The 25,941-nt window shown below is 41.8% G+C and overlaps 1 protein-coding gene across 50 annotated transcripts in view; it reads left to right on the top strand.

Annotated features, from left to right (window-relative positions):
* Positions 1-25,941, top strand: part of MAGI1 (membrane associated guanylate kinase, WW and PDZ domain containing 1) — a 323,880-nt gene that overhangs the window by 242,968 nt on the left and 54,971 nt on the right. For 20 of the 50 annotated variants that reach the window (XM_086845076.1, XM_086845046.1, XM_086845098.1 and 17 more), the window contains 5 exons: positions 10,296-10,502; positions 13,128-13,338; positions 16,731-16,813; positions 19,593-19,628; positions 24,024-24,081. In XM_086845076.1, the coding sequence (XP_086701202.1) occupies positions 10,296-10,502; positions 13,128-13,338; positions 16,731-16,813; positions 19,593-19,628; positions 24,024-24,081 (595 nt within the window). Of the gene's footprint in view, positions 1-10,295; positions 10,503-13,127; positions 13,339-16,730; positions 16,814-19,589; positions 19,629-24,023; positions 24,082-25,941 lie in introns of all 50 variants that reach the window. The other 30 variants (XM_086845074.1, XM_086845089.1, XM_086845044.1 and 27 more) reach the window with 2 other exon arrangements.

The raw sequence follows: 25,941 nt of genomic DNA on the forward strand, positions 1-25,941 counted from the left end.
TCCCAGACAATTGCAGTGTCAAACCTGGTTTGCATGAAGATGCTAAATGTATAATTTGGTTTCACTCTTCCACTTCTCTGAGCTGATTAGCTCCATCAGCACCAATGCTAACGTTCCAGCAGCAGCTCTTCTCCAAAATGAGCTTTTTCCTCTCTGTGTTTCTAATTATAACACCGAATTAGTTTTCTTTGTCATGGTACTTGAAATAGATCAGCTGAAAGGCCTCTCCATTGCTTCCTGATCTATTTGTTCTAGTGACCTTTCCACTTGGAAAGACAAAATGGGTAACTGTCTGTAAGCTGGCTCCTGGGACATGCTGGGAATTAGTTCTCAGGAAATGCTGTATCCATCTGGGACAGTTATAACACGGTTGTTTCATTGCTTATGTGATTATATTCAGCAGCAGCTAAACTGTTTAGGTTTCATGGCTTGCTCTTTTCAGCTGCTGAAGATGAGGTTGATTTCTCATAAGTCTAATGTGTATTTCATTTCTGTGGGTGATAGAAGTGCCTGAACTTTAAAGGAATAATTTATCAGAAGTGCTGAGAAGCTTCTTTCCCCGTTGACATCAGTGCTGCTGGTGCATTGTGGTTCTGGAGTGCTGGCCCATGGAAGGAAAAATCAATAGGAATAAAGCAAATAATGATGATGCATGTGTGCACATATGCACCAAGACACATTACTATTTGATTGTAATGTGAAATAAATAGAGTTCATTTTTCACTTATGGCTTATAGAAATTATTTTGCTGCCTTCCGAGATTTCTTTAATGGCTTTGTTGTACTTTTTTTTGGAAATCTTATTTTATGGCTGTATCGATCAAGACAGTGTCGATCTTGATTAGATCTTGGAAGATGGGTTGATTCAGACTTGATGCTGCAGTGGCAAGCAATTTTGTCTATAAAAAAAATTCTGCCAAAAATCCAAACCACAAAGCAAGTTGCACTTTTAATGGCCAAGTCTCTGTTATTATCCAGTTTTACAGTCTTAGATATTTTAATTATCACTTGTTTTTCTCTGCATTTTGCTGACACTTTTTTTTATTTTTAATAAGTGCTCCACCATGATTAATTTGACAGTATTTTTGATCAGTGATGGCTTATTCTAAACCAGAGAAGTAAAACCCAACAAAAGGAAATAATGTTGTAGTTCTACCTGCTTTGCTGAGTAGAAATCAGAACAATTGAAGAGATAGGGTTGCTTGTGATTTAATGCTCTCAAGTGATTTAGAGCTGAAGGAAGAGGAACACTATGAAATGGACAGTAGGGATGAGGAATGGGGAAGTTTTTGTGTGCTAGCCAGCCACAAGCTCATGTGGCTCAAGCAGGCTGGTGTTTTGGGTTCACTGTGGTCCCAAGAACCCTTCTGGTCTTTGTAAGCATCAGCATATGGTGGTGGAGAAGATGGACATAAAGTCACCTGGATACTGTCACTGGGAAAAATCTTGCAGAAGAAGAGGTAACATTTAATAAAATAAGAAGCATTTAATAACAGTTACTGAAGAGAAGTTCTGGGGAGAAAGATTAGAAAACAGGGAGCCATCAGAAGAGGGGTAAAACACAGGACTTTGATGCTGATACAGATACTATTGATTTGGAAAGAATAAAGAACAAGCAGAAGAGAAGAATTGGAACCTGTAAAAAAAGTAGGAGAGTGTATCAGGTTTTCAAAGAACAACTGGGTTTTGAAAGTGCTCTAATTGCAAAAAGAGAAAGTGCAAGCTGAACAGGAGAGGAGAGGTGTTGCCGACCTCCAGGGCTTTGTAATGCCATTATTATTTCTTCTGGGGCACTGCAAATAGGTTCCTGTGGGCAGCTTTTGATTCGCATCCCAGTGAAGGCAGAACAGGCACATCAGCTGCTGTTCTGGTCACCTCTCATCTCCCTGGTGTGTTCTGTGTCCAAAAGGCTTCAAAAAATTTAATCAGGTAGGAGGGGGCATTGGCAGGTTTTCAATTTGGGTTTGACCATAAAGCCCAGAAACATCTTCTTTCCTCCCCTGATGAAAGCTACACGTGAATCCAGCAACTGGAGCTGGAAGACCTGCCCAAAGCTGCGATGCTGCCCCAGTATTGGTGATTTTGCCCCACGTGTGTGCTGCACACAACACATTCAAGCCAGTTAGAAATTCCCATTGACAGTACTCATTAGGAAGGAAAATTCTTTTTAGGCTGCACATCGTCTAGGCCTTCTGGTGGATAGGAAATCACTGTAATTGTAGTCTCAGGCATTTATTGACTGCTCCTTCAGGGCAGAAAATACTGATGGATGCATGGAAGTAATTGTGTAGGTTACTAATTATTTAGCAATTACTTCTGCATTTGAATTGCGGGCTCTCACAGGCACCCCAAGGGAGGGCTGTTTTGAGCACAGCCACCACTTCCAGATTTTATTCCTGTTTTTCCCCAGCTGCTGAGTGGCCCTGGGCAGATCAGGTAACTGCTCCATACGTCAGGTTACTGGCCTGGAGAATATTAAAACAACACTTACTTCTCTCTTCATTAATATTTCAGCAGGTACCCTGTGCCTGCAGCTATCTGCTGTTTCAAACAGGAGGGGGAGAGTGGAAGCCACAGTGTTCTGGAGGGCTGTGCTGAATTCAGGCAGCCCTGCAGATGGGAGCTGTGCAGAGGCACACGGGGACATGGGCCTGGTGGCTGAATTTTGAATGTAGATGGCTGTATCACCAGGGTCTGGTGAGGCTGTGTGAATGAATGCCTGCCCAGCACTTAGTGATCCTCAAAAGAAAAAGTGCTGCACTTTATAACATGTGAAGGGTTATTACATTATAGAGTATTATTGTCAAGGCATCATTTTTCATTCTCAGGACAAGTGTTATGTGATTGCCAAGAGAAATAATAAGTAATCTGCATTAATCTCATGACTAAGATGTAATGGGGTGACTTGCTAACACTTTCAAAGTATATAAAACTAGCTACTGTAGACAGGGTCTCCGATTGTGGTGCTTAATGATTGCAATAAATTACATTAATAGTGCAGTTTGAATTTCAGCCCAAGTAGAGAGGTGTATTCAGCAACATGCTTCAAATCAAGACACCTTTAGCCTAATTTATCTGATGTGCTGGCTCTCCTTGGGTTTCTCTGCAGCAGCCACGCTGTCCCAGCAGCTTTAGCAAAATGAGTGGATTTTTTTTGCTGGTGCCTTCACAGCCTGTGTCTGTCACCAGCTCAGTCCCACCTGGAAATGGGAACCTGTGGCAGGCAGAACACGAGGGGAGGGTTGGGGGAGGATAGGTGGTAGATGCTGGGGATGCCCATGAAGGTGAACATGTTCTGCTCAGTAAGATCAGACCCACTGATTTTTGTCTCCAGACTAGAGACTGACTCAATAAATCATAATGGTTTCTTTAGCACCATTATAATGTGTCACACTGAATATCCACATACTAATATCTGTGCACTGCAGAATGATTCCTCTCCTGGTTTTGGCTCTTAATACTTTGCTTGCTTTTTATCTTGTTATTTTTTAAACCACTAGTAGAGAAAAAAGGCAACACCTTGTGTTTATGTGCAATTATCAGTGCTAGCTAAGCCTGAGTGCTGCTGTACTCAGAATGATAGCAGTGCTTCATTATGCAAACAGCTGAAGTGGTACCCAAGTAACTCTTGTTCTCTAAAAGCAAATATTTTAATATCATAGGGGTTTAGAGTAGCTTTGAATTTCCTGTGGCATTCCTGACTGGCTTCTCCCTCTCTTTGCACTTCCAGTAACAAGTCTCTCAATGTGAGCTGTGTCAGAAATGGTTCATTAGCAGTCATGTGTTTTAAAACACAAACCTCAGGGAAAAGGTTCCCAAACACCTCTGGCAAAAAAATAGATATAGTGCATTAGTTGCTTTCTTTTTAAGTTAGAGTTCATGTTGTTTCAGCCATGGTTTACTTTGTAACCATAATTTGGTGTGTTGAAGGCTGTTCCTGTCAGTCCAGGCACATTTTGGCATTGTTGTTTTTTGGTGCAGGGTGTTCTTGGGGCTCTCCAGAAGTTGCTGCTTCTTGCTGGTGTCCCCCAGCTCCTCTGCAGAGGCAGCCTGGCTTCCACAGACTGCAGCATTTCCCTGCCTGCAGTGCTCTCTGCCACTGCCTTCCAGAGAGGGAAGGTGCTAATGGGACACATCTTCATGGTGGGACTAGGTATATAAATATTCAACTGCCTGCAAGAAAAGTTTCATATTGCAGTGGCTTGACAGGGTATTTTCTTTATTCCTACAGCCCTATGCTAGGTAGGGTGTTTCCAGCTGCTTCTCCTGCTTTCTGTACATACCATACACAAGTACATGTTTATTTATGTTCCCTATGGGGTTTTTTTTAATCTATTTGATTGTGGATGTAGCAGTTGATATAACACAGCTGATCTCATGGAACACCCTGAGCCTCCTCAGCCCCCTCCTGTTTCATGTTAACAAGGTTGTACTGCTTATTTATTACTTTTAGTATCATTGTTTTGTTTTAGGATTTCTCCATGCCTTAAATGTGTTTGGATACCCTTGTACATGAGTGCTAACAAGAGCATGTGGCAACACCTAGTGATAGCACAGCAAAAACAAGAATAAGCGGGAGTGATTTGTTTTGTGGGTGACTTTATCCCATGTTGCCACTGCCTTTAGGACACTAATTGGAGTATATGCTAAATTTCAGACCTAATCGAAATGTGCAGTTTGTAACAGTTTGACTTATTTACAAGAAGCCCAAATTGATTTTCAGTTAACCTCATCGTTAATAACTACAAAAATAGAGAGAGAATCTCCTATTTAAAGCAAATGGATATATTGTAGGTTAATTTCTCTGAGCTCTCCCTCATTGCCTGTTTTCCTTCCGATCCAGATGCTGTATCCGCAGCCTCCTCTCGGTTGCCTGGATACTCTGAATTTCCTCAAGGCAATTGCTAATCAATGTGCAGTTGCAGCTAGGTGAATCCCACAGACAGCAGCCAGATCTGTTATCTAAATGTGGAAATCTGTAGCAGAATGGGATCTGGGAAGAGAACAGACAAAACACCATGGCGGGAGCTCTGCTCCCAGGAACCAATTCATCCTGTGCTCATCAGACACGAGCACTCTTGCTGGATTAGATGAACAGAAGCTCTTCTGCTAAAATTAAGGGTCAATTGTTTTGGTTCTTGTACAGTGCAGAGAAGAGGAGCTGAGTCTCAGAAAATAAAACAATTACATTAATAATCACATTTCAAGTCTTTGTGTCAAGGCCTTGCTTAATTTTGCTGCTTATCTCCAAGTGTCTTTCCCAAAATACCCATTTGCACCACGAGAGAAAGCTATGAAGTGCTTTTTAAAACATGAGCTGTTAATGGAGTCCTTGTTAGCACAGAGTGGTTGCTTTGAAGATCAGATGCACTTCTCATGGACACAGGGCCCTCTGTGCTGCACAGGGGCTTTTGAGATTCTTGGGATTTTTATAATTGCAATATTAGGCTTTACAAGTAGGCATCAGTAAATTCAGAACTGCATGAACTCTTCTTGGTCTTTTGCTGAGACACAAATGCACTCCCAATCCCAGGCACAGACATCTTTCCACCAGAAAGGAGAATGGTGAGCAGAGCAAACACCTACAGATCAAAGTACTCAGATACGTGGTTTGGGACCACATTCTTCAATTGCTGTAGTTGCACCATTAGAATTAATGCTCAAATTTATGTTTGACCTTGCAGTCAGCTGCTCTGCCTTCTTGCACCTCTCCATGTCAGCTCCCTGTCCCCACCCCAGCAGCCTCCATGGTCTCCTCTTCCCTCTCTGCTTTAGTGTCCATTCCACTTTAGAACCTGTTTGTGCCTTTCTCCCTGTGCATTTCTACCCATCCCAGAAACAGCATCTTGGCTGGATGGAGTCCTTTCAACCCAAATGGAATTGAATTCAATAGTGTGAATTCAAGTTTTTTATGGAAAAGATAGCTAATTGGTGTATTTTGTGAATTGTATTTTAAATTCTAGGTCACATAAACAATTTAAGGTGAACTTACTGGGCACCAGGGGAATACTTAATAAGAGCACTTTGTTATTTGAAATATAAGACAAATTTTCCAGTGCCACTTGGTTTCTAAAACTTAAAAAGAAAGTTCTCTTGACTGACAGTGTTGCTTTAATTCAGGACAGGGTGGAAGCTGTTGTAGATTGCTTTCATTGATTGTGATCACTGCTTGAATTGGCAGAGCAGGAAGTGTTATGATGATGAGAACTTGTCTTATTGTTGTGATAAGCTGTTACCAAAGTCTAATTACTGGGTGTGATTCTAAAATGTGTAAGCTGCCGACACTTAAAGATAAGGAGATGAAAAGAAACCAACTCATTCCAAATAGCTCTTCTGTTTGGGTTTTATTATTGTTATTTTTGTGTACTCTCCTGAGTGGTGCTTTAGAGTGCATGGATTAAGTCATGGATTTGGCTGCAGATGCTGCCATGAAACTTCAGCTGTGGTTAAGTAAGTTTTAAGCACCAAGGGACTGAATAAAATAATGGTTAGTGAAAAGTGATGACAAGGGATTCAGTTAATGGTATGTGCATCTGTGGAGTGAATGGGCTGTTATTAGCTATTAATTCAGGTGCTGTAGGCGGGATCCAAATGTGATGGAGAAGAGGGTGAGGGGTAGAGGCCCAGTTCCCATAGGAATTGGTCATGGGAAAGTGCCATTCCTGCTTCAGAACTGGCATTTCCACAGAAAAGTAGAGAGTTTCCTGCAGTCTTGTTCTGGAAATCTCCATTGTCTGGGGGACTGAGACGTCCTGTTGGGGTCAGAATCCTCAGAAGTTTTGCAGAGCTTCACCTGAGCTCAGCACCCTGGGGAGTCCTGCCCTAACTGCTGTGCTGACTTGAGAAAACGTTTTGGGATCCTCTGGGATGGCAGATGCTTGTGTATGCACATGTAACATGCTGTTAATAATTAGAGCTGATTGGATATTCAGTACAAATTACACTGGCTATGAAGTTAGCCCCTTCCTTAGGCTTACAAGTGGCTCACAAAACACTGTTAAAGCCTATTTTTAAAATGAATGTTTTTTCATAAACATTGATAGATTTAATTTGAACGAATAATGTCAAGTCTGAGTGTTGTAAAACTCTTGCTGGGCTGTTCACTGTCAGTTGTTAATGGAACATATTTGGATTTATGAGTCACAGTGTAAATATTTTCTATTTCCAATTTTGAGGATGAAACATGAGGTTTGATGATTATTTTTACCAGTCCCCCCCTAATAGTGTGTCTGCTCCCACGCCCAGGCCCACATGCCATGTCTTCAGAAATAACTGCTTATAGAAGTAGGGCTGACTGCATACAGCAAACATGAGGGAAAATAGCATTTCCATTTTCTCTCATTCTCCATCTCACCTGGAAGCTGGGAGCATTCTTCTAAAGATTTTCATCATGAGCTGGGTTATTTCCCCAGCTGTTTGTCCTTGTGTGAATATGAAGGAAGAGTTCTGCTATTTTTTTCGAATATCGACTCAGGCTTAATCTGCCTCCTGTGGTGACAGAAGAAAAGTTCAGCTGCAGTGGCTGCATTTCCCATAAACCCCACACATGCAGAGCCATACTTACAAATTCATATTTGCTCTTTTTTTGTGCTCATTTATATTTACAGGGATCCTCTAAGAGAGCACACTGTTTTGGTAGAGAGTAATTATTCCCTAATGTTAGTACCAAGAACCATGGCTAGTTTGAAAAATGACTAATGATTTTGACATAAGAAAACCTGAAATACTTTAGAGAAGCCTGTTTTTCTGTTGAGGAACAGCTCTCCATGGACTGATGGGAACTCCAGCTTTGCTGTTGCTAGAGGAACTGAAGAGGAACAAAATTCAAAGATATAATCATACATTTCTCTGTAATTGGAGGAGGGATGGTACCATCTGTGCTTTGTTCTTGTCCAGGGGAAATAAAACCCACACTACCAACATCTATATATCCCCTTCATCCTCTTTGTTACATCCATCCTAAAGAGTTTAACCAGTTAAAACAGACCAGAAATAACTTCTGTATAAAATAGCGATGTGCAGTGCTATAAATAAAAGTTGTTTTCATGTGTATGGCACACACACAGCTCTCTGCTTAGCAGTTAATATCCTTAGAAAACATTTTTTTCCCCCCCTGGAAAACCAAACAAAGCAATATCTTAAAAAAAACCCCTGAAAAACACCGCAAAATCCCAGAGTAGTGTCATTCTTCATGAGAAATACCTAAGAGGATAGACGGGAGCAGGGCTAATTATCTTTTTTTTTTTTTTGACCACCTACATTTGTATTTTCCCTTTGCACTCTCTCCCCCATTCCGCCTCTTTTTGTATAAAACAGTTCTGCAGTATGTAGAGCATAAGAATTATTTCTCTAGCAGAAACTGCAACCTGCTTACGGAGCCTCCGTACCCATTAGAGGCTCTTTCCAGAAGAAGTAATTTCCTTCTCTCCATAAATTATGCATCAATGTACATTTAAGATTCTGAAATGATGAACAGAAGATGAAAGCGTTGCGGAGCGCCGCTGTTCCCGTGGAGCTGGATCCACGTCGTTGTGTACAGGCTGGAGCACACCTTGTTAAGACAAACCTGCACGTGTTGCTGCCCTACTACTCCAGCTGTAAAAGCGTGGAGGTGGGAGCTGCTCTGGCTTCTTGGGCCTCAGCTCTGTGAGAAACACTTCTCCACCTCACAGGAGGCAGTGAGGGGGAATGACTGCAAGTGGCTCCTGAATGGTCTTCCCAGAAGGACTCTTCCTTCTTCCAGGAAAATCTGCTCCGTGATCCTGCCAGGCTCAGAGGTGAGGTTGGCTGGCCTCTTCTGGGTCTTCCATTGTTAAGAAAGGAGTTGTGTTTTTCCTTTTACAATCAGTGGGAATTTCACCAGGCTGCCACAACTCCTCAGATATGGTGGAAAGTGATGTAGCTACTCCATCCAGGTTCCCTCAGGACCTGCAGATGCACCTCATCACTTCCCATGGACCTGTGCACCTTCAAGTTCTTTAGATGGTCTCAAACCTGAACTTCTCCTACAGTATCTGAGAAAACATGTACTGAAAATACATGAATATATGAAAATATAAAAATAATGCTTTCAGGTTATATATATGGCATATGGAGATCAATAAAGAATGTAAATAAGAGTATGTTTTAGAGAAGAATTTTGCACTGTTGCCACAATTGAACTGTATAGGAGGGCATCCTTGTGTTTTGTCATGACAGAGAGCATAGGGAAAAATTTTGTCTACCCTTGGAATCTGAAGATGGCAAATAATTGTTAACAGTAATTCCTGAAAGAAAAAATTCAGGTAGTTTTATATAAAACTGTTGTATTTAACAGGTCATTATGTGAAAATTAGAAGATTCACCTTGCAATAGGTCTGAATTGCTGTAATGCCCAGTGGTGTGGGAACAAGATTCCAGACCTGAGGTTGCTGTGGAGAATTCTAGGGCAAATCAAGCACTGCTGTGGCGTGGAGGTGAAGTGAAACAGAGCCAGTAAAATACCTCTGGGCTGTTCTGGCATGAATGAATGTGCACTTATTCTGTGTCTCTTCCATGGTCAGTTAAAATGACAGGGAGGCAGCCCAAGCACTTTGCCCTGTTTCCATCACAGCTGAAGATGGATTCTGAGCATGTATTGGCATAGCCGGGGCTGCATCTGTGTCCCTTCAAGTTTAGCATTAAGATCTGGTTCTTCACCTCTTACCCAAGTTGAGCCAACAGCTGAATTTCCTCTTCAAAGAAAGCAGTGCCATGTGGTATCTTTCCTTTTCTCTTCTTTGACTAAGTTTTCTTTTAGAGAGAGAATAGTGTTTGCTTTCCGAATGCGACATCCCTCCTGAAAGAACCTGGGTACTAAAGCAGGCCATCGAGCCTTTCATCACTTCTCTTGGTGATAGCAGTCATGAATTTTTTATTTTCTGCAGGGCTCACTCCAGATCTGCCACAGCATTGTGTGGGTGCACACATGTAAAAAGGCTACTAATTGAAATTCAGATGTAATGAGATGAAGTTTTGCTATTCACCATGACTGCCTTTTGTTTTAGCCCATGTATGCTCAGTGCACCTAAACAATACAACCATTGCTTCTCCTTTTAGATTCAACAAGAATAACTAAAAAGGCAAGAAATATTTCTGTGTCTGCTGTAGAGATAAAGTATACACGCCCAAAAATGGGAATGGCACGTGTTAGCTTCTTTATTTACTTACCTGTGGGGAGGGATGGAAATTTTAATGGAACCATAAACAAATGAAAGAGAAAACTTACTGCTATAAACTGTTCTCTTTTGAAGATGCAAATGTGTCTCTATTGCCTAGGTAACTATTATGGAACGCCGAAGCCTCCAAGCCAGCCCCTCAGTGGGAAAGTGACTTCCACCAATGCTTTGCAAAACCTGCAGTCTGGCTCCAAGCAGTCGACTCCGAAGCGAACCAAGTCTTACAATGATATGCAAAATGCTGGCATAGTGCAGACAGAGAATGAGGAAGAGGATGATGTACCTGAAATGAGCAGTAGTTTCACAGGTAAAGCAAAAATACAGCTGTTCTCATGTTAGAATACACGGGGAAGGCTTTTGGAGGGTATTTTGAAGAGGGGGTGTTGTTTCTAATGTGTTTTCTGCAAAGCTGTGAGTGTCAAACAGAGCTGGCCGACACCTGAATGGCAGATGTCCAGGTGTGAACAACCACATGTACAGCTGTGCCTTTCCAAAAGGACTTGTGGGATTGAACTGGTTGAGACAAAAATGTGGTAAAGTTCAAATCCATTAATTGCAGAAAGATCGGGGAAGAGTTGAGCTATGGTTGACAGTTACAAACAGTATGAAATAACTCTACCAGGTTTATATTTGAAATTAATTATTGCTCCTTCCTAAATATATTGCTGTCTTTTATCCTTCCTTTCATTTAGAGCTGTCCATCACATACAGTTACTGTCCTAGGTCCTCTTTTCCAAGGTACCTCCCAGCACATGGAGTGCTGCTTGCTGCAGGAATGAGATCATGGTGCAAGTTCTGTAGTTCATTAAGCTCTTGTGTCGTGCTGAACAGAGATCTTGTTCCCACCATGGCTACCACCAACCCTTGGCTGAAAGATCCCTGGAAACCTCTGCACTCTGAAGTCAAGTGCTGTGCAGGCAGATTCAGAGTAAAACACTACTGGAGATGCATTGAGTTTCCACAGAAATCAGGTGGAAGTTTGTGAAGCTCTGAGGGGCAAGAGCTCTTCCCCATGTCCCCAGGTGTAGTATTTGTTAGTGCCTAGAGATTTAGTTCTGGTCCTCTCTGGGATGAACTGTCAAATGGCTTTTGAGTGTTGTACTCCATTTGGCTGCTACCTGCAGCATATTTCCAACTCAAATTGCTTCTAGCCAGCCTAATTTCTCCCAGGTTGGAGTTTCTGTCTTTGCTTACCAGCTCATTGATAAAATTTTGCACCAAGGGTGTTTTCTCACATGTTGTGACATGCCAGCAGCCTCAGACCTTTGTCACGGGATCTGATTTTTGGGAGAAGCTGGTGGGAGATCTGTTATTTGATTTCCTTGATGCCCGTCTCAGTTTGGTGACCCTGAAGTAGCTTGAGCATAATTTCTCTTCCTTGTTTTCCTTTGCAAGATGAAATACTGGAAGATGCAGCTCATTTGTCACAGTTATCACACCCTGGCCTCTTGCCTTCATTAAATGGGCACAGAATCAAGAAAAGAGTTATTTCTCATATATCAAAGTGATTCCTTATGCTTATTTCACATGAAAGTGTGTTTGCCATATCAAAATGCTCCTGCTTCCCTAGGAGACCTCTCGGTAACTTGTGTTTTCCAGATTTTGGCATGTTTGTGCTCTCAGTTTTGAGCTGGGGACAATTCTTTCACGCTTCGTTATCTTGTCATCTTCTACCTAAAAATATCAAATTCCAAGAGGGCTGAAAAGCAAGCACTGAGGGTACTGATGTAGTCTAGACATTTTTCTTCCTATTCCTCCCAGTTTATTATGTTCTTCTCTTTTGGTAATGGCAGCACACAGACTGGAATAATGAAGGAGCTGTTTCCAGGGCTGTGAGTTGAGGATGTCCATGGTCTCTGGTGTGGAGAGCAGGGAAGGTCCTGTCTGTGAAGCTCTTTCAGCCCCACTCCTTAGGGACTTGGCAGAGGATGACACTGATCTCTCTTTTGCTCAGTGTGTTGTCTGTGCTTGTACTGATGTTCTCAAGGGACGTGGAAGCACTGCTATAAATTTTCAACACCTTCAAGGACCAAACAGTTCCTTTGTGTCTCCCTTTGGCAGACAGAGCATTAATTTTAGAATTTGTCCATTGTTGCCATAACCTTTCTGTGAAGGAGTGAGGGCACAGACCTGTTTATTGGGGAGCATTTACTGTGATTAGTGATGGGAGGGGATGAGCAGCAGTGTTTCATGGATACGGCTCAAAACTGCATGGATACAAGCATCAGAAATATTTCCTTAGAGGGAGAAAGGCCAGATACAGCATAAAATACTCCTGACTGACTTTGACTGGAAGGATACTGTGATGAGCCTTGGAATAAACCTCCTCAGACAGCAAGAATGGTCTGAGGAGCAGCAGCATGTGGACACATGGGCCAGTGAGCAGCAACATGTGGACACAGTGCTGACATTCATTTTAATTTTTAATTTAAAATAACACACTGTGCTGAAGACATTCACCATTAGCTTGTTGACTTTGAGCTTCTGGCAACATTATGCACTTGTAAAATCTCCTCTTTTGATCATTCTTCAAACAAGAAATTTTATCCTCCTAATCCTGTCCCACAATTGGCACTGCAGGAGTAAACCTGTAAGCCTGCTTGAAAGCACTCTGAACTCCTCTACACTGGTGAGCCGTGGCCTCAGACAGCTTGGAAGAATTTGGTACCTCAGCAGTGCCTGTTGGAGCGAACACAGGAGCTGATCACAGCTCCTGATTTGTTTGGCAAGGGTCTGGCTGGCAGAGCAGTGTGTGGGCAAGGTGAGCTCGTCCCTGCTGCCACAGAGGCTGCTGGGGCTCTGCCCTCGCTTCATCTGTTGCTGTGTCTTGTGAATTAAAGGCAAGGAGATGAAAACTGGCAGGATAAACCTAGAGGAGCAAACCAGGGAAGGCAAGGCGTGATTCTCACTTTTATCTGTGTTTGTCCCGCAGCAGAGTCTGGTGACCAGGACGAGCACAACACGCATATCGGGAGAGAGGCAGTCCCACCGTCCACGATTGAGAGCCACACCCACGTCCCCACCACGGAACCATCTCAGAACCTCCCTCAATACCTACCTCCTTCTGCCGAGGATAACCTAGGTCCTCTGCCGGAAAACTGGGAGATGGCCTACACCGAGAACGGAGAAGTCTATTTTATAGAGTAAAGCACATTTTTGTTGTTCTAATTCCATCTCCCTCCCTCTCTTTGGGCTTAAGTAAACCTCCATGCATGTGTTTTGTGTGTGTACGTGTGTGTATTAAATATTTAGTGTGTACAGTGAGGTTGCAGAGCTGTTAGTTCTTTACTGCTTCTGAAGGGGGGTTGCATTTCCTGGTTGGTTTAACATCCAAATTACTCCTGAGTTCCAAGGCAGCGGGAATTGCTTGTTTTATGAGGGTAGTTACAAAAGCAACAGACACTTATAAAATACTGGCCAGTTGTTTTCACGGGTGGAATGAAAGCTCCTAATTGGAAGGGCTGAGACTTCATTGCTGGTGCCTGTGTCTGTGCATAATGCAGCAGAGGAGATTCCTCCAGTCTTGTGCACAGGCAGCAGAGCCAGGGATGGACTTTGTGTGTTGTCCCCTCATCATAGCAAAGGGGGAAAATGTGTTAATGTTCCCCAGTGGTCTGCAAAAGGTACAGCTCAGTGCAGGGTAGGCACAGCAAGTTTAGAACACCACTACCTTGAGCTCTGCAGTCTTTGCCTAAGACCTGATTGCTGTCAGCAGTTTTATGATGATATTGACTTTTTTCATGCCATAGATAATAGTCTCAAATTATACTTGTCTAAATCTATTGAGGTAGGAGTAACTTATGAAACAGGACCTGTTAGTGTAAAAGATGTCTTGCACAGAGTTTAGCTAGACATTAACACTCAATTAGCCTTTGAAACTCAAATCCTTCCTGCCAAGTAGAAGAGGGGTTGAGGAATTGATTTTGGATTTGATGGTCTGTTTAATGCAGTTGTGAAAACTCTACCAGGAGCTAATGCCCAGTTACTGCAGAGGAACTTCCTCTGCTAATTATCCCTCTCTCCTGCAGAGAGTTTTGTTGGATCAGGGTTGTGAGGGCAGCAGTCCTGCCTCATCATCAGGAGAGGAGACTTTTGGACAGGGCCAGGGAAAGGTTCAAGAGCAGGTTTTCCCTTGGCTGCAGTGGCAAGGGAACATATTAGAGGAGATTGCCAGAGGAGCTGGAATGACTGAGGGCATCACAGCAGCTCTTCTTCAGCTGGGAGAGGGCTGCTCTAAAAAAGGCCATTTTCCAGGGCACTCTCAATTACCTGAAGAGGCTCCAACAGTCCCTGAGTGTAAGACAAGGTCGAGAAGGCAGAATGCAAATTCTCATCAGATGAAACCAAGATGTGTACATTACCCTGAGTGTGGCTTTCTGCCCCTCACTGTGTCCTCGGGGTGCCTCGTTATTTGATGTACTCTCTGGCCTTTATATACAGAACAGCCTAATAGCCCGTTCAGCCTGCCATTTTCCTCCTTGGAGGAGGACAGATGATGAGCAGTAAATGCTGCCTAAGCAGTTGGTTGCTCCCCTTTTTGACCCCACAGGGGCCCCTGCTGTCCTTCCTTACAGGTGCTTCCATCAGGAGTTCTGCCACCACTGATTTCCCCAAACCCACCCCCATGGCTGCTGTGTCTGTGTTCTTCTAACAAGGCAGGACTGTAGCACCTCCAAGTAATTTGTCAGGAGAATCACGTATGTGCTGGGAAAACACAGCCTGTACACATTGGCCTGTGTGATGTGAAGCTCTGGTAGCAGCACCTGCTCCCTCCCTGTGGTGTGGTTTGAGGATTCATTCACACAGGGCTGAGTTTGTGCATGAACCTGTTGGTGTGAGTGCAGCACTGAATGACTGCAGTTCTGTTATTTCTAAGGACATCCTGAGCCTAGAAACCATTTAGTTTGATTTGTATTAGATTAAGAAAGTGAACTAATGAGCAGTGTGGACCCAAGCTGGCTCAGATGTCTGTTCCAGCATCTGTGGTGCTTTGGGTATCAAGTCAGGGTGCTGAAGGGAGCAGCATGAGCCTCTTGCACAGAACCAGTGCAGGTCCTGTTGGGCCAGGTCTGTGTGTCAGATAACCCATCCTGATGTAGCTGGAGCAATTTTGTTCTTTGAGATATGTTTCTCTGGTGCTTTAATTGGGATTTTTTTATTGCACAGCATGTCCCTGTCCCCTGTTATCTGTGCATGTTACAGGTCTAACACAATCCTTTCCACCTGAGAGCGTGATCTGAAGGGTATTTAGCTAAATTTTCTGTGCCTCAGCAAACCAGACTGTTGTGAGCCTTTGGTTAGCGAGTACAAAATTGCAAGAAACATGCAAATATTCTATTGCTCTCCTCCCACCGCCCTCCTTCTCAGCTAGACTGCAGACTTGCTTATAAATAAGGTGGCAGACCCCCTCTGCTTTGTTTTTGTTAATTTGCCTGACTTGCTGAATTTCTGCCATTCAGTTTTCTAGGTGCTGATTAATTGCTCTGAAGCACAGATCAGGATTAAACACATTTGCTCATCCTGCCTTGGGAGGGCTGGGGAGTAGGATGTGTAAAACAAGGCCCTTTTATTCACTGACTCGGGTCCTGGGAGCAGAGCTGGTGCCTTTTCTTCCAGTACAATACAAGTTTGCTGGTTGGTTGTTAGTTCCTCAGGGATCGTGGCCCTCATTGCAGAGCCCTCATGAGGCTGCTGTGAGGCTAAAGTTCAGTTTGTAAACCTCTTTGGGACCTTGAAGGAGAAGTAAATAGCATTACTACGGTATTGGAACTTAAAACTGTTAAGCAGTGTTAAAGGCTAAGCTCGATATGTGATACCTTCAGGGACTGCAGGGATATTTAGCAGGTTGTGTCTAAGATGACACCAGGTTGTAGAAAAGGCATTATATTACCAGATAGTCTGCTTATGCAAATGAAATTATGGGAGAAAATAACTTCTAGAAAAATGTATTTTAAGCCTGTTTACTATGCAACCTTCACCACTGGGACTGGCATCATGAGGCTGTCAGGGGACTTGTGGAAAGGAAGAGTTGAAAGTAAAACTGTTCAACTTCCATCAAAGGCTTAGACAGAACATTTTTATTTGTGTAATTATGAAGTTTTAAATCAAAACCATTTAATGCTTGGGTCAAGTCTACACATGTCAAAGGTCTTCCGTAGGAGCAAAGCTCACTGCATAATTTAGTGGGGAAGAGAAACTTCTGCCTTTAGCTTATAGACAGCTCTTGGAATTAAAAACATGCCACCAAAGGCAAAATTTTGGAAATTAATATTATAATATTGCAGCATTCACATGCCTCTTTCCAGTCAGGAGTGCTGATTTGTATATTTTCACTTGTTACCTTTGTGTTTTCAATGCCAAAGTTCTTGTGATTTGGTCGACTAGTTTGCACAACATCAAATTGTGTAGCTGTTTCTTTGAATCAAAAGTATGCCTTCAGGTCTGCTGAATAATAAAGAAAATATATACTTTTATGTCACGGATACTTTAACTCTGGATTATTAACAAAGGTCATATTTCCATTTTTGGTTTCCAGCCATAACACAAAAACAACATCTTGGCTAGATCCGCGGTGCCTGAACAAACAGCAGAAGCCTCTAGAAGAATGTGAAGATGATGGTAAGAAAAAAATAGCATTTGGTACATTCCCAGGTGACTTTTTCCCTTTTCCTTCTCTCTTTCTAATAACTAGTATTCAGAAAGACTTTTAAAAAGAAATTAAAAATTTATTAGTAAGTAGAAAGAGACAATATCCGTTATGTTGTAGAATTGCTGTGAATGTAAAGCAGCCATTGAGGTGCCAGATCATTTAATAAAAATCAAGGAGGTGCTACAAGTAAGAAGCTTCTGTTTTTGCAAAGGCATTTGAAAAGCCACTGGTGCTGAACAAGACTCAAAGCTGTCTGACATGTTTGCTTCTTGGATCGCTGTGTGGGAGGGAGTGACTGAGTCTCTGCGTGCTCCCTGTGTTCCGCTTCAACCGCCTGCTTCACATGGATTGAAAGAGTTATGTTGTTATTTCGTTGTTTGAGCAGAAATAACTCAATTGCTTCACTTCTGATGTTAAATGCTGACAGTCTGCGCAGTGTTGTGATTGCTGAAACGAATTCCATTTGAAAGTGTAGCTTTCTGACACTGAAAATGTGCACTAAGATTTGGTATTCCTTGAGATGTTGGAAATGCAAGCCACTGTCCGATTTAGAGCAGCCAAATGCAGGACTGTTAAAGGAGGTCCCTTCCCAGCTTCCTTTAAGAGATGCTGGAAGAAAAACTTAAATGTTTGGGGAGACCTGTGAGGGAATTTTGGTCTACTGACCAGGAAAGGTGATGGTATTGAAATACATAGTCTTGGCTAATAGAGTACTGTCATGATAGACATTTCTTAAAAATGGACCACTTTATCAGTGTTGGTACTGTCCTTGTAAAATCAGTTTTCAAAATATGATGAACCTCTTACTGGTGTCAGTCCTCTTAGTGAAAATCACAATTTTATTTCAGAAAAGAATCAACTCAATCCCTTTTCACTGTTAGGTTCAACCCTGGCCTCCAGAACTGCTGTTAATTGTTTCTACACATGTAGTTTTTCAAACTCTTCTATCTTTCACTTGTGAGATTTTGCAGGGTGTGAGAATTTACCTCTGCACTCTAGGCTGCTGTGATGAGGCAGGTCACCAGCTTCCTGCACAGTGCAGGATACCCTCAAACCACAGGAATGTGCTGCAAGGAGCAGTCAGTGCCACAAGGCTACAGAGGGTGGCTGAGCTCCTCTCTTACACTTTTAAGTCTCCTCGCAGAAGGGAAAGTCTTTCTCTTGTCCTCTAAGCAATTATAAAGCAAACATTGGAATAATTTGTTTAATTTGGAATAGAAAAATACAGCTGGTATTATTGTATTTCATTGAGTTCATAATTTTGGAGAGCAGTGGCATCTTTGTTTATCAACTCCTTAAAATCAGCTAATTTCATCTTCCCACACACTCCTTCACTTCATTCACCAACTTGCTCATTAATGGATATTTTTAACATTCAACAGTTAAACCAGTTGCTTCATAGTTACAGTAGTGCTCTGCACTGCTTTGCTTGGCTGCTCTAATCTTGCTTAGCACACAAGAATAATTATGTTTCAAAAAACAAAGAGGAGAGAAGGTTAGTTTTGCTTCATCATAGAAGCTGGAGGTTTTTTGGCAAGGGTCACTGTTGTGTGTCCCTCCATACAAGTCAGTGGGATGACTCCTCTGTTTTGTTTGGTGTGTGTGCATGTGAGTTGCAGGCTCATCCCACCCTATTTGTTGATTTTATAATTGTTAAATATTATTTCAGATTTGTTTGGGTGCAGTTGCCTTGTGCTTTTGCTTCATCAGGATATATATCCCTAACAAAGCTTTTGCTTGTTTCCCGTTGTTTAGGCTATGACAGGAAATTGTAATTTGTATTTCACACTAATGGTCCCAAACAACTGCTTTGATAGAATATTTTGCAAAGAGGTCATGGAAGTGGTTTTTTGGGTGTCCAGCTGTTGCAACCCTACATCTTCTGGTTGCTTCTGTCATTCATTTATGTGGCTTAAACTTTGCTGTATTGGGTCCGAGGTTGTTTTTACCATCTTTGTTCTGGTTTTGTCACCATCTTTCATTTTCAGACTGCATTATTATTATTTATAGGCCAAGCAATACTTTAATCATCTGTGTCACTGTTAACTTATGAATATGGAGCAGATAATGATAAATGGAGCAACAGCGAATATTGATGGCTTTGTGTCTTTGAAAAATGATGTGATCTTTGTCCCAGGTGCCCTGCTAAAACTGGTGCATCCCTGTCTGTGCCTCACCAGTGCATCTGGACTGTGGGTCTGTGCCTCCAGTTAAACAAGGCACTTCACTTCATGTCTCTCTTAAATCATCTGAGTAGGACAGTGAAGTCTGTTGGACCTTGTGTGCACAGAAATTTAGGTGCTTTCTTGAAAACCTTGCTACATTAGTCCTTATTTAGGTGCAAGGTTTTCCTCTCAGATTTCTTCATTGGAATACAGGTCTGGCCTTCTGATAGATCCATTTGTCTGTAGAAGAGATTGTGAAGGTCAGACCATACAGATCTGAGGGAGAAGCCTCACTACAGTGAGAATATCACAATTTCATGACTTTGCCATATCAAACCATGACGTGGAAGTAGTCCATCAATGCAGATGTTTTGAGAGTGCAAGAACCAGTTCTTTCATTATCTGCATCAGATCCATCAATATTCTGATCACTGGAGTGTGCTAAATGGAAAGCTTGGGCTCGGTGTGTAGAAAATTAGTGCTGGTTCTGCTGTTTGCTGTAGGGAATTTCTTGCTTGGGGCTGGTATCTGAAATTTTCTTTTAATTTTTTCTGTCTCATTTACTGCTCTTCCCTTGGAGAAGAAGGGGTGCACACGGAGGAACTGGACAGTGAACTAGGTAAATCATCCATCTCTCATTTTGATATTTGACTTCAACTGCACTGTTTTGAGCCTTTAATTACTTACTTTCTCCTTTGTATCATTTTGCATCTTTCAGGTTGTTTTTTTTTTTATTTCAACAAGAGTGATTTATCATCAAAACTTCCCCAGCACACAGAGCATTTATCTTTCCCTAGCTTCAGATCTGCAGTGATTTTCTTACTGATTCAGAGTTTGAAGAAAGCTAGAGAGCCCCAATCTTGCTAAGTTGTTTCAAAGCTGCTTCCTCCTGGACTCTGCAGAAGTTGGGGTCTTTTCATTTTGCATCTCTGGCTCCAGGAAAAACCTAATAGATGCCAGAGATGAAATGAAGTAGCTCATGATGCTTTTCCAGTGGGGCCCAGGGCATTTCCCAGACAATAGAAGCTAAGTGTGATTCAGAAAGTTTAAGCATTACGTCGGATGCTTCAGCTGAGCTTGTGAATGAAACAGCTTAAAATTTTCCCTCAGTCAGTGATTTTATAAACAGATGATTTTCAATCATGTGGTACACTTTTATTTGCTGCATCTCTTTGTGAAGGATGCTGTCTTGATATCTAATCTCAGCAGTGCTCATTGTGTTTATACTGATGGCAGAGGTAGTTGTTATTTCTGCTCAGCCATGCTCTAGTGCACTCACAGAGCTGAAAGGATAAGAGGTTGCATAGGATTTTATTTCCACTAGGACTATTATTGCTTTTAAAAAGGACTGTAGTTACAGTTCCTGCATACTGGAGGAATTGTATTAGAAGAGAATTAAGCTCTGGTTTCTGTAATAACTTGCAAGTAAGTGTATTCTGCTCCCTGCTTCTGTGTGATGGATACATCATCAGCAGCCAGCAGTGGACTTGGAACACTGCTCCACAAATGCTTCTTCTGAATAATATGCCTGCAATAATATGCCCAACTTCTTATAGAGCAAGAATTTGAAAGAAATAACAGTTTAAAGAAGAATGCAGTCTCTTTAGTGGTCCCTGAGTATTATGTGCAGCTCGTACAAATGATCAGCAGCAGATGTAGCATCAGAAGTAGGTGGATGCAGATCAGCAATCTGCAAAGGGTTCTCACAAAGGTCTTCACAACCTTAAATGGTTGTGGCTTAAAATGAGAGGGAGGTTTTAAAAAAGCAAATTTAGAGGCAGTTTTAAACAGAAATTACCCTTCTTTCAGTCTGCTATCAGGAATTAGTACAAGAGCAGAGCTGAAAACATTGATGCAGGGAAACTCATTAATTGATAAGCCTGACCGTGGATCTGCAGGCACTTATGTACACAGGTGTTCTGCTCAAGCATCACGAGATGTGCCCTTTGTTTCAGTGCAGATAATTTTTATTGAGCTCATAGCCCATCAATATGCTGTTGAGATGTGCAGATGTTGCAGTGTAAAGAAAGACACTTTCAAATTACTCAACTGGTTACAGCGACATTAGGGAGGGGGCATGAAAACTTAGTATAGTTGTAGTAACTCAGGTTAGTAAAAACTGGTTGGCAACAGCTATTTATTGCCTTAACATATCAAGAGTTTATGTTCTAAATATAAGATTAAGACTTGAGGCATTTTCACAACTTCTTGTTTTCCAAAGAGCTGTGGAGTAATAGGTCACCACATTTTAACAGGAGGTTGTTTTTCAGACACAAAAAATTCTTTTTGGCTTGGACCAACCCTCATAGCTTCACAGGGAGCAGTAAGAGCTGAGTGTACTGAGTTCCTCTCCAGCTCCTTCACAGCAGTGCATGGCTGCAGCTGAATACCTGGTGGCTAGAGAAGTAATTTTTTAGGAATCCATCCAGCCCCTCTGTATGTAGGACAGGATACTAGAGCATCTCAACAGGAATCCATGTGCTTATCCAAGGCTTAAAATTGTGACATTAGATATTTGTCCATTGAATTTACCCACCTGCTGATAAATGCTCTGAGACTGCATTGGTGCTTTATGGATGTACCAAAATAAGAACCATATGGCTCACTCAGGCTCCTAATGATGCAAAATGTTTTTTGAAATCTCATCTTTGTGGTAAAATCTAATGCTCTCGGTCATCTTCAGTTTGGCAGGAGAGACAGAGAAAGGAGATGAATAATTTAATTCAGCTAAGAGGCTAGACTGCAACATGGCTGTGGAGAATATTGCATTTTGCTTTAGAGAACTTCTGGAGGCTTGTAGGAGTTGAAAAGTGCCTCTACATAATCAACAAGAAATGTGTTAAAAGCTGTAGTTTTGTATATTGTTATATCTGAAAACATGGAGATTTGTTCCTTAAAAAAAGCTGCAGAGATAGTGTGCTGGAAAGATTTTGGCATAGTGCCATTTTTGGGGTTAGGAAAGTGCTGGTGTTCTGATCTTTTGTGAAAATACTTTACAAAGGAGGAATAAAAGAGAAATTTAATATAAAAATCTTTTGTGAACAAAAGAAAGAATCCAAGTTTTTTTGCTTAAATTTTAAAAATAAAAGAGCACTTAATAGTCCAAAACAGACAGAAGATATTTAGCATGACTCTGGTGGAACTCATTTGAAGTGCATTGCTTCTCCTTTCCCTCATTGACTTTTTATTTTTCTTTCACCTCAGCTTGATCTCTTTATCATTCTACTTTCACCACAGTGCAACAAACTAAATGGCTGCAACAGCTTGTGATTTTCCCAACTTCATGCTAGGTCTTAATTGAATCACACTGAAACTCTTGGAGCCAGTCCCACGGTGTTCTCACCTTCTGGGACTTCTCTGCAAACCTGAGAGTTCCCTTTGCGAAAAGACTTTCAAGATTGGCCTCTAGCTTTCTGACTTTTTCTCAAAAAAACTTGCAGGGTGTAAAGGAATATCTAATTCTGAAGCCTTCGATCTGCTGATAAAAACATGGAGTTTTTTTCATGCCCAGAAGTTAGCACTGGCTTGCATTTAATGGTTTATGTCTCAAGGAATCCAAAGGTGTTTAACACAATGAGGATAAAATAATGTTAAGAATGGAAAGCCTACCTTTTATCTGCAAATAAGGGACATGTGGAGCAAAACCCATGAAAATTGATTTCATCTGATCTCCAGCCAATTCTGAACACCAACATAAACTTTGAGTAATTAGTCTATGTGTGTTTGTATAGATGCTGTTCCTCTCCAGTCTTGAGATATTTCTATCCTTAAGCAACATTATTCTAATTAATGGGCCATTGTTGATTGTATTGGCTCAGCAATTGATGCCATTAAAAGAAATAAATCTCTGCATTTGATAATGAACAAACATAGATTCCTGTCAGTGTTGACGAATTTCATGTAAATTTTGACAAATTATTTTGCATGGGGTAGTTGAACTTGTGTCATCCAACAACGTTGGGTTTTTTTCTATATTTAAATGAATGTGCAGAATTGGTGGGACCACATGAGCACAGTCCATAGTGTGGTGGAGCCTTTTTCTGAGTTGTTTCACGGTATTACACAAACACACCACTCTGTATTGTTAATAGGATGAATATTTTGTTACCCCCAGCCAATGGGAACATTGTGTTTAAATGAGTGGCACATGGATCACGCCCTTAAGTAACACATACAGCTCTAATAACCCTCAGTTGGATGCTGAAGTGATTGCATTACATTCACTAATTATAGTTAAAGTACTATCTGCAGTCTAGAAAATCAACAGGAACAAAAGCGGATCCATTTCAAAATGTTAATTTCATCTTCAGAACTGTTTTTTGTCAATTATGGTAATGAAAGGAAGGAAATCTCTGTTCCATGTGACTGTGGCACTGTGTGTTCTTACATGAAGTGTTATGCAGTGAAATACACCCGTGTGCCAGCCCCTCTTGGGTGGGTTCCATATGTTGGTTAAATCCACCTTGTCCTGGTTTTGTGTTGGGCTCATGGCTGAGCCATGCAAATCCCAAAGAAAGGAGTAAAAAAATCCTCTTTTCTGCACTGGTGAGCATAAATGGCTTGGCCCTGGTACAGGAGATGGAAGTAGTCTCTGTCAGTGGGCTACAATTTCTTGCCATAGTCTCACCCACCTTCATGGGTTGGTGTTGAAATGCCCTGGACTTTCCTGCACTGCTTTATCCAGGGCCACTGGCCATGGTGGAGAATCCAGGGGTGTACTTGAGGCAGTCCCAGACAGGAAATTTATTGAGCATTTGCTCATTTAATGCAAAAAGCAAATCAAAAATTGTCCAGTGTGGTTGTCTTACCTGTGATGTGCTGACCCAGCACGGGGGCACAGGCTGGGGTGTTGGTGTTGTGCTGTGCCAGCCCTTCAGAGGGGCTGTGATCCTTGAGAAAAGTATCCAAAGCAAGGTCTGACCTACTGATGTGTTTTGCATGTTGGGCAGGAGCAGCTGCCTGTCAGAAAAAAAACCTGTCTTGGAGGCTTCAGTAATGCTTTTTCTATTTCCAGAGTTGCCTGCTGGTTGGGAGAAAATTGAGGATCCCGTATATGGTGTCTACTATGTAGAGTAAGTGCTGCTCCGTGTCTTGGTGTGGCTGCTGGGGGAGGAGGCTTCCCTCAGCCCACTCTGTGCTTTGCTGGTAACACCTCACAGCAAGGAGGAGGAGAAGACCTTGGCCCGTTACAGGCTGGGAGATGTTACAGGGTCTTGGAGAGGGCAGCCCTGTCTGGCCATTTCATCCACCCCAGAGCAGGAGTGGGCTCAGGGGAGACAGGAGTGCCCTGGGAGGGGATTGAGCTCAGGGAGGGCAGGAGCAATCCAGGTTGGCATGTGCAGGAGCCCCAGCACCTCACAAAATACTTCTATCCAAAGAACATTAGCAAGTGTGCAATTAACTGAGTTCAATCCCCTTTGTGCAGTGCTGTGGTCACAAAATGAGTGTGCAAAGCAATCCACCAGTCAGTTGTGTCAGAAGACACCCAAAAGGAGGAATGGAGAAGATGGTGTGACCGAACAGCCATGGCAGAGGCTCTTCCATCAGGCTGTGTGGTTGTGAATAGAATTACAGGTTTAATGGGACTCTCTGTGGAATTAAAGCAGCTTCTCCTTTATCAACATGTCAGATTGCTCCTCTGGGAAAACAGAGATCGGAGTTTTGTTTCATCACTGACCCCATAAAATGAATTTTTAATTATGTGTATACTCCTGTCTAGTAGTATGGCTTATGATAGCCCTCAGAATAGACATGGAATACAGTTTCTCTCTGCTTTGGCTCATTTCTGACCCTACCATCTGTGCCTGGGGAAACAGGGTTAGCAAACTGTGTAATTAAGGCTTGACATTTATTTACCAAAGACATCAAGAATATTTTTCAACTATTAAATGCCATGCCAAGAGATCTTTACAGATATTGGTCTGTCACTTAATATACACATGTCCATTAGTTTTGTGGCACTCCTTACTGATCAAATTAAATCAAAAAGAAACTTCAATAAGACATAATTTTATTTTACTTGCTATCTCTAAGCTAGCAAGATGGTTATAATTTTAGCATTTGTCTCTGTCCCTTCAAATCAGGCACTCTGTTATTACATAATAGTTTTCATTGAGATACAATTGTATCATGAAAAAGTTTATATCATTTTTAAAGTAGTTATCATTTTTTCTTGCCTATTTGAAGGTATCTTGAAATGGGAAATCTTTTTCAGTGAGTTAGAACTCACTAACTTGTTTTTTTTTATTTAGTAAGTTAAATACTTTTTTAGTGATTTAATGTTGATCTTTAGCAGAAAATTTTCTGAACATAAATCCCTGGAGTTCTTCTGTCACAATTACTTGAAAATGTGGTTGTTCCTCATGTGGTTTTTTTATAAAGGCATACTGGATAGGAGACAATATAATAGCCAGTTTTTAATGGTAAACTTTGCTTTGTATACAAAGATAGGCTTTAAGGTAATTTATTTTTCTGAGGTCTGCTTGTAAAATCACTACTGAAAATGGCTCTTGGACAGTTGATGAGCCATTCAGGGAGTCCCAGCCCTGCCCCTGCCACCTCAGCATCTGTGGCTGCTGTTCATCACTTGGTTTAATAAGGTTTAATCCTCTGGTGAGCGCATGCCTTGTCTGCCATGATGGGACTGGGCTGATTTTTTTTTTCTTTTCCTGGAACTGGTGTAAAGTATTGGTTCTCAGCATCTCATGGTGCTCAAAAGCTGCCTGAGGAAAGCAGCTGAAGTTTCACTAAATGCTGGTTTCCACTGGGAGTATTTGCTGGTGGCTGATTCTGGATAGATTTTGATCTATTTGGAGCCCAGCTCATAGCCTGCATCCCTGCAGATATTTTTAAGACACCCTGTGTGCATTGATCAGATCGCTGACAGATGTTAGGGTTTGGTTTGTTTAGTTTTTGTTTATTTTGTTTTGTTT

The sequence above is a fragment of the Cyanistes caeruleus genome, chromosome 11 (genome assembly GCF_971803275.1).
Source record: "Cyanistes caeruleus chromosome 11, bCyaCae1.hap1.1, whole genome shotgun sequence".
Taxonomy (NCBI): domain Eukaryota; kingdom Metazoa; phylum Chordata; class Aves; order Passeriformes; family Paridae; genus Cyanistes; species Cyanistes caeruleus.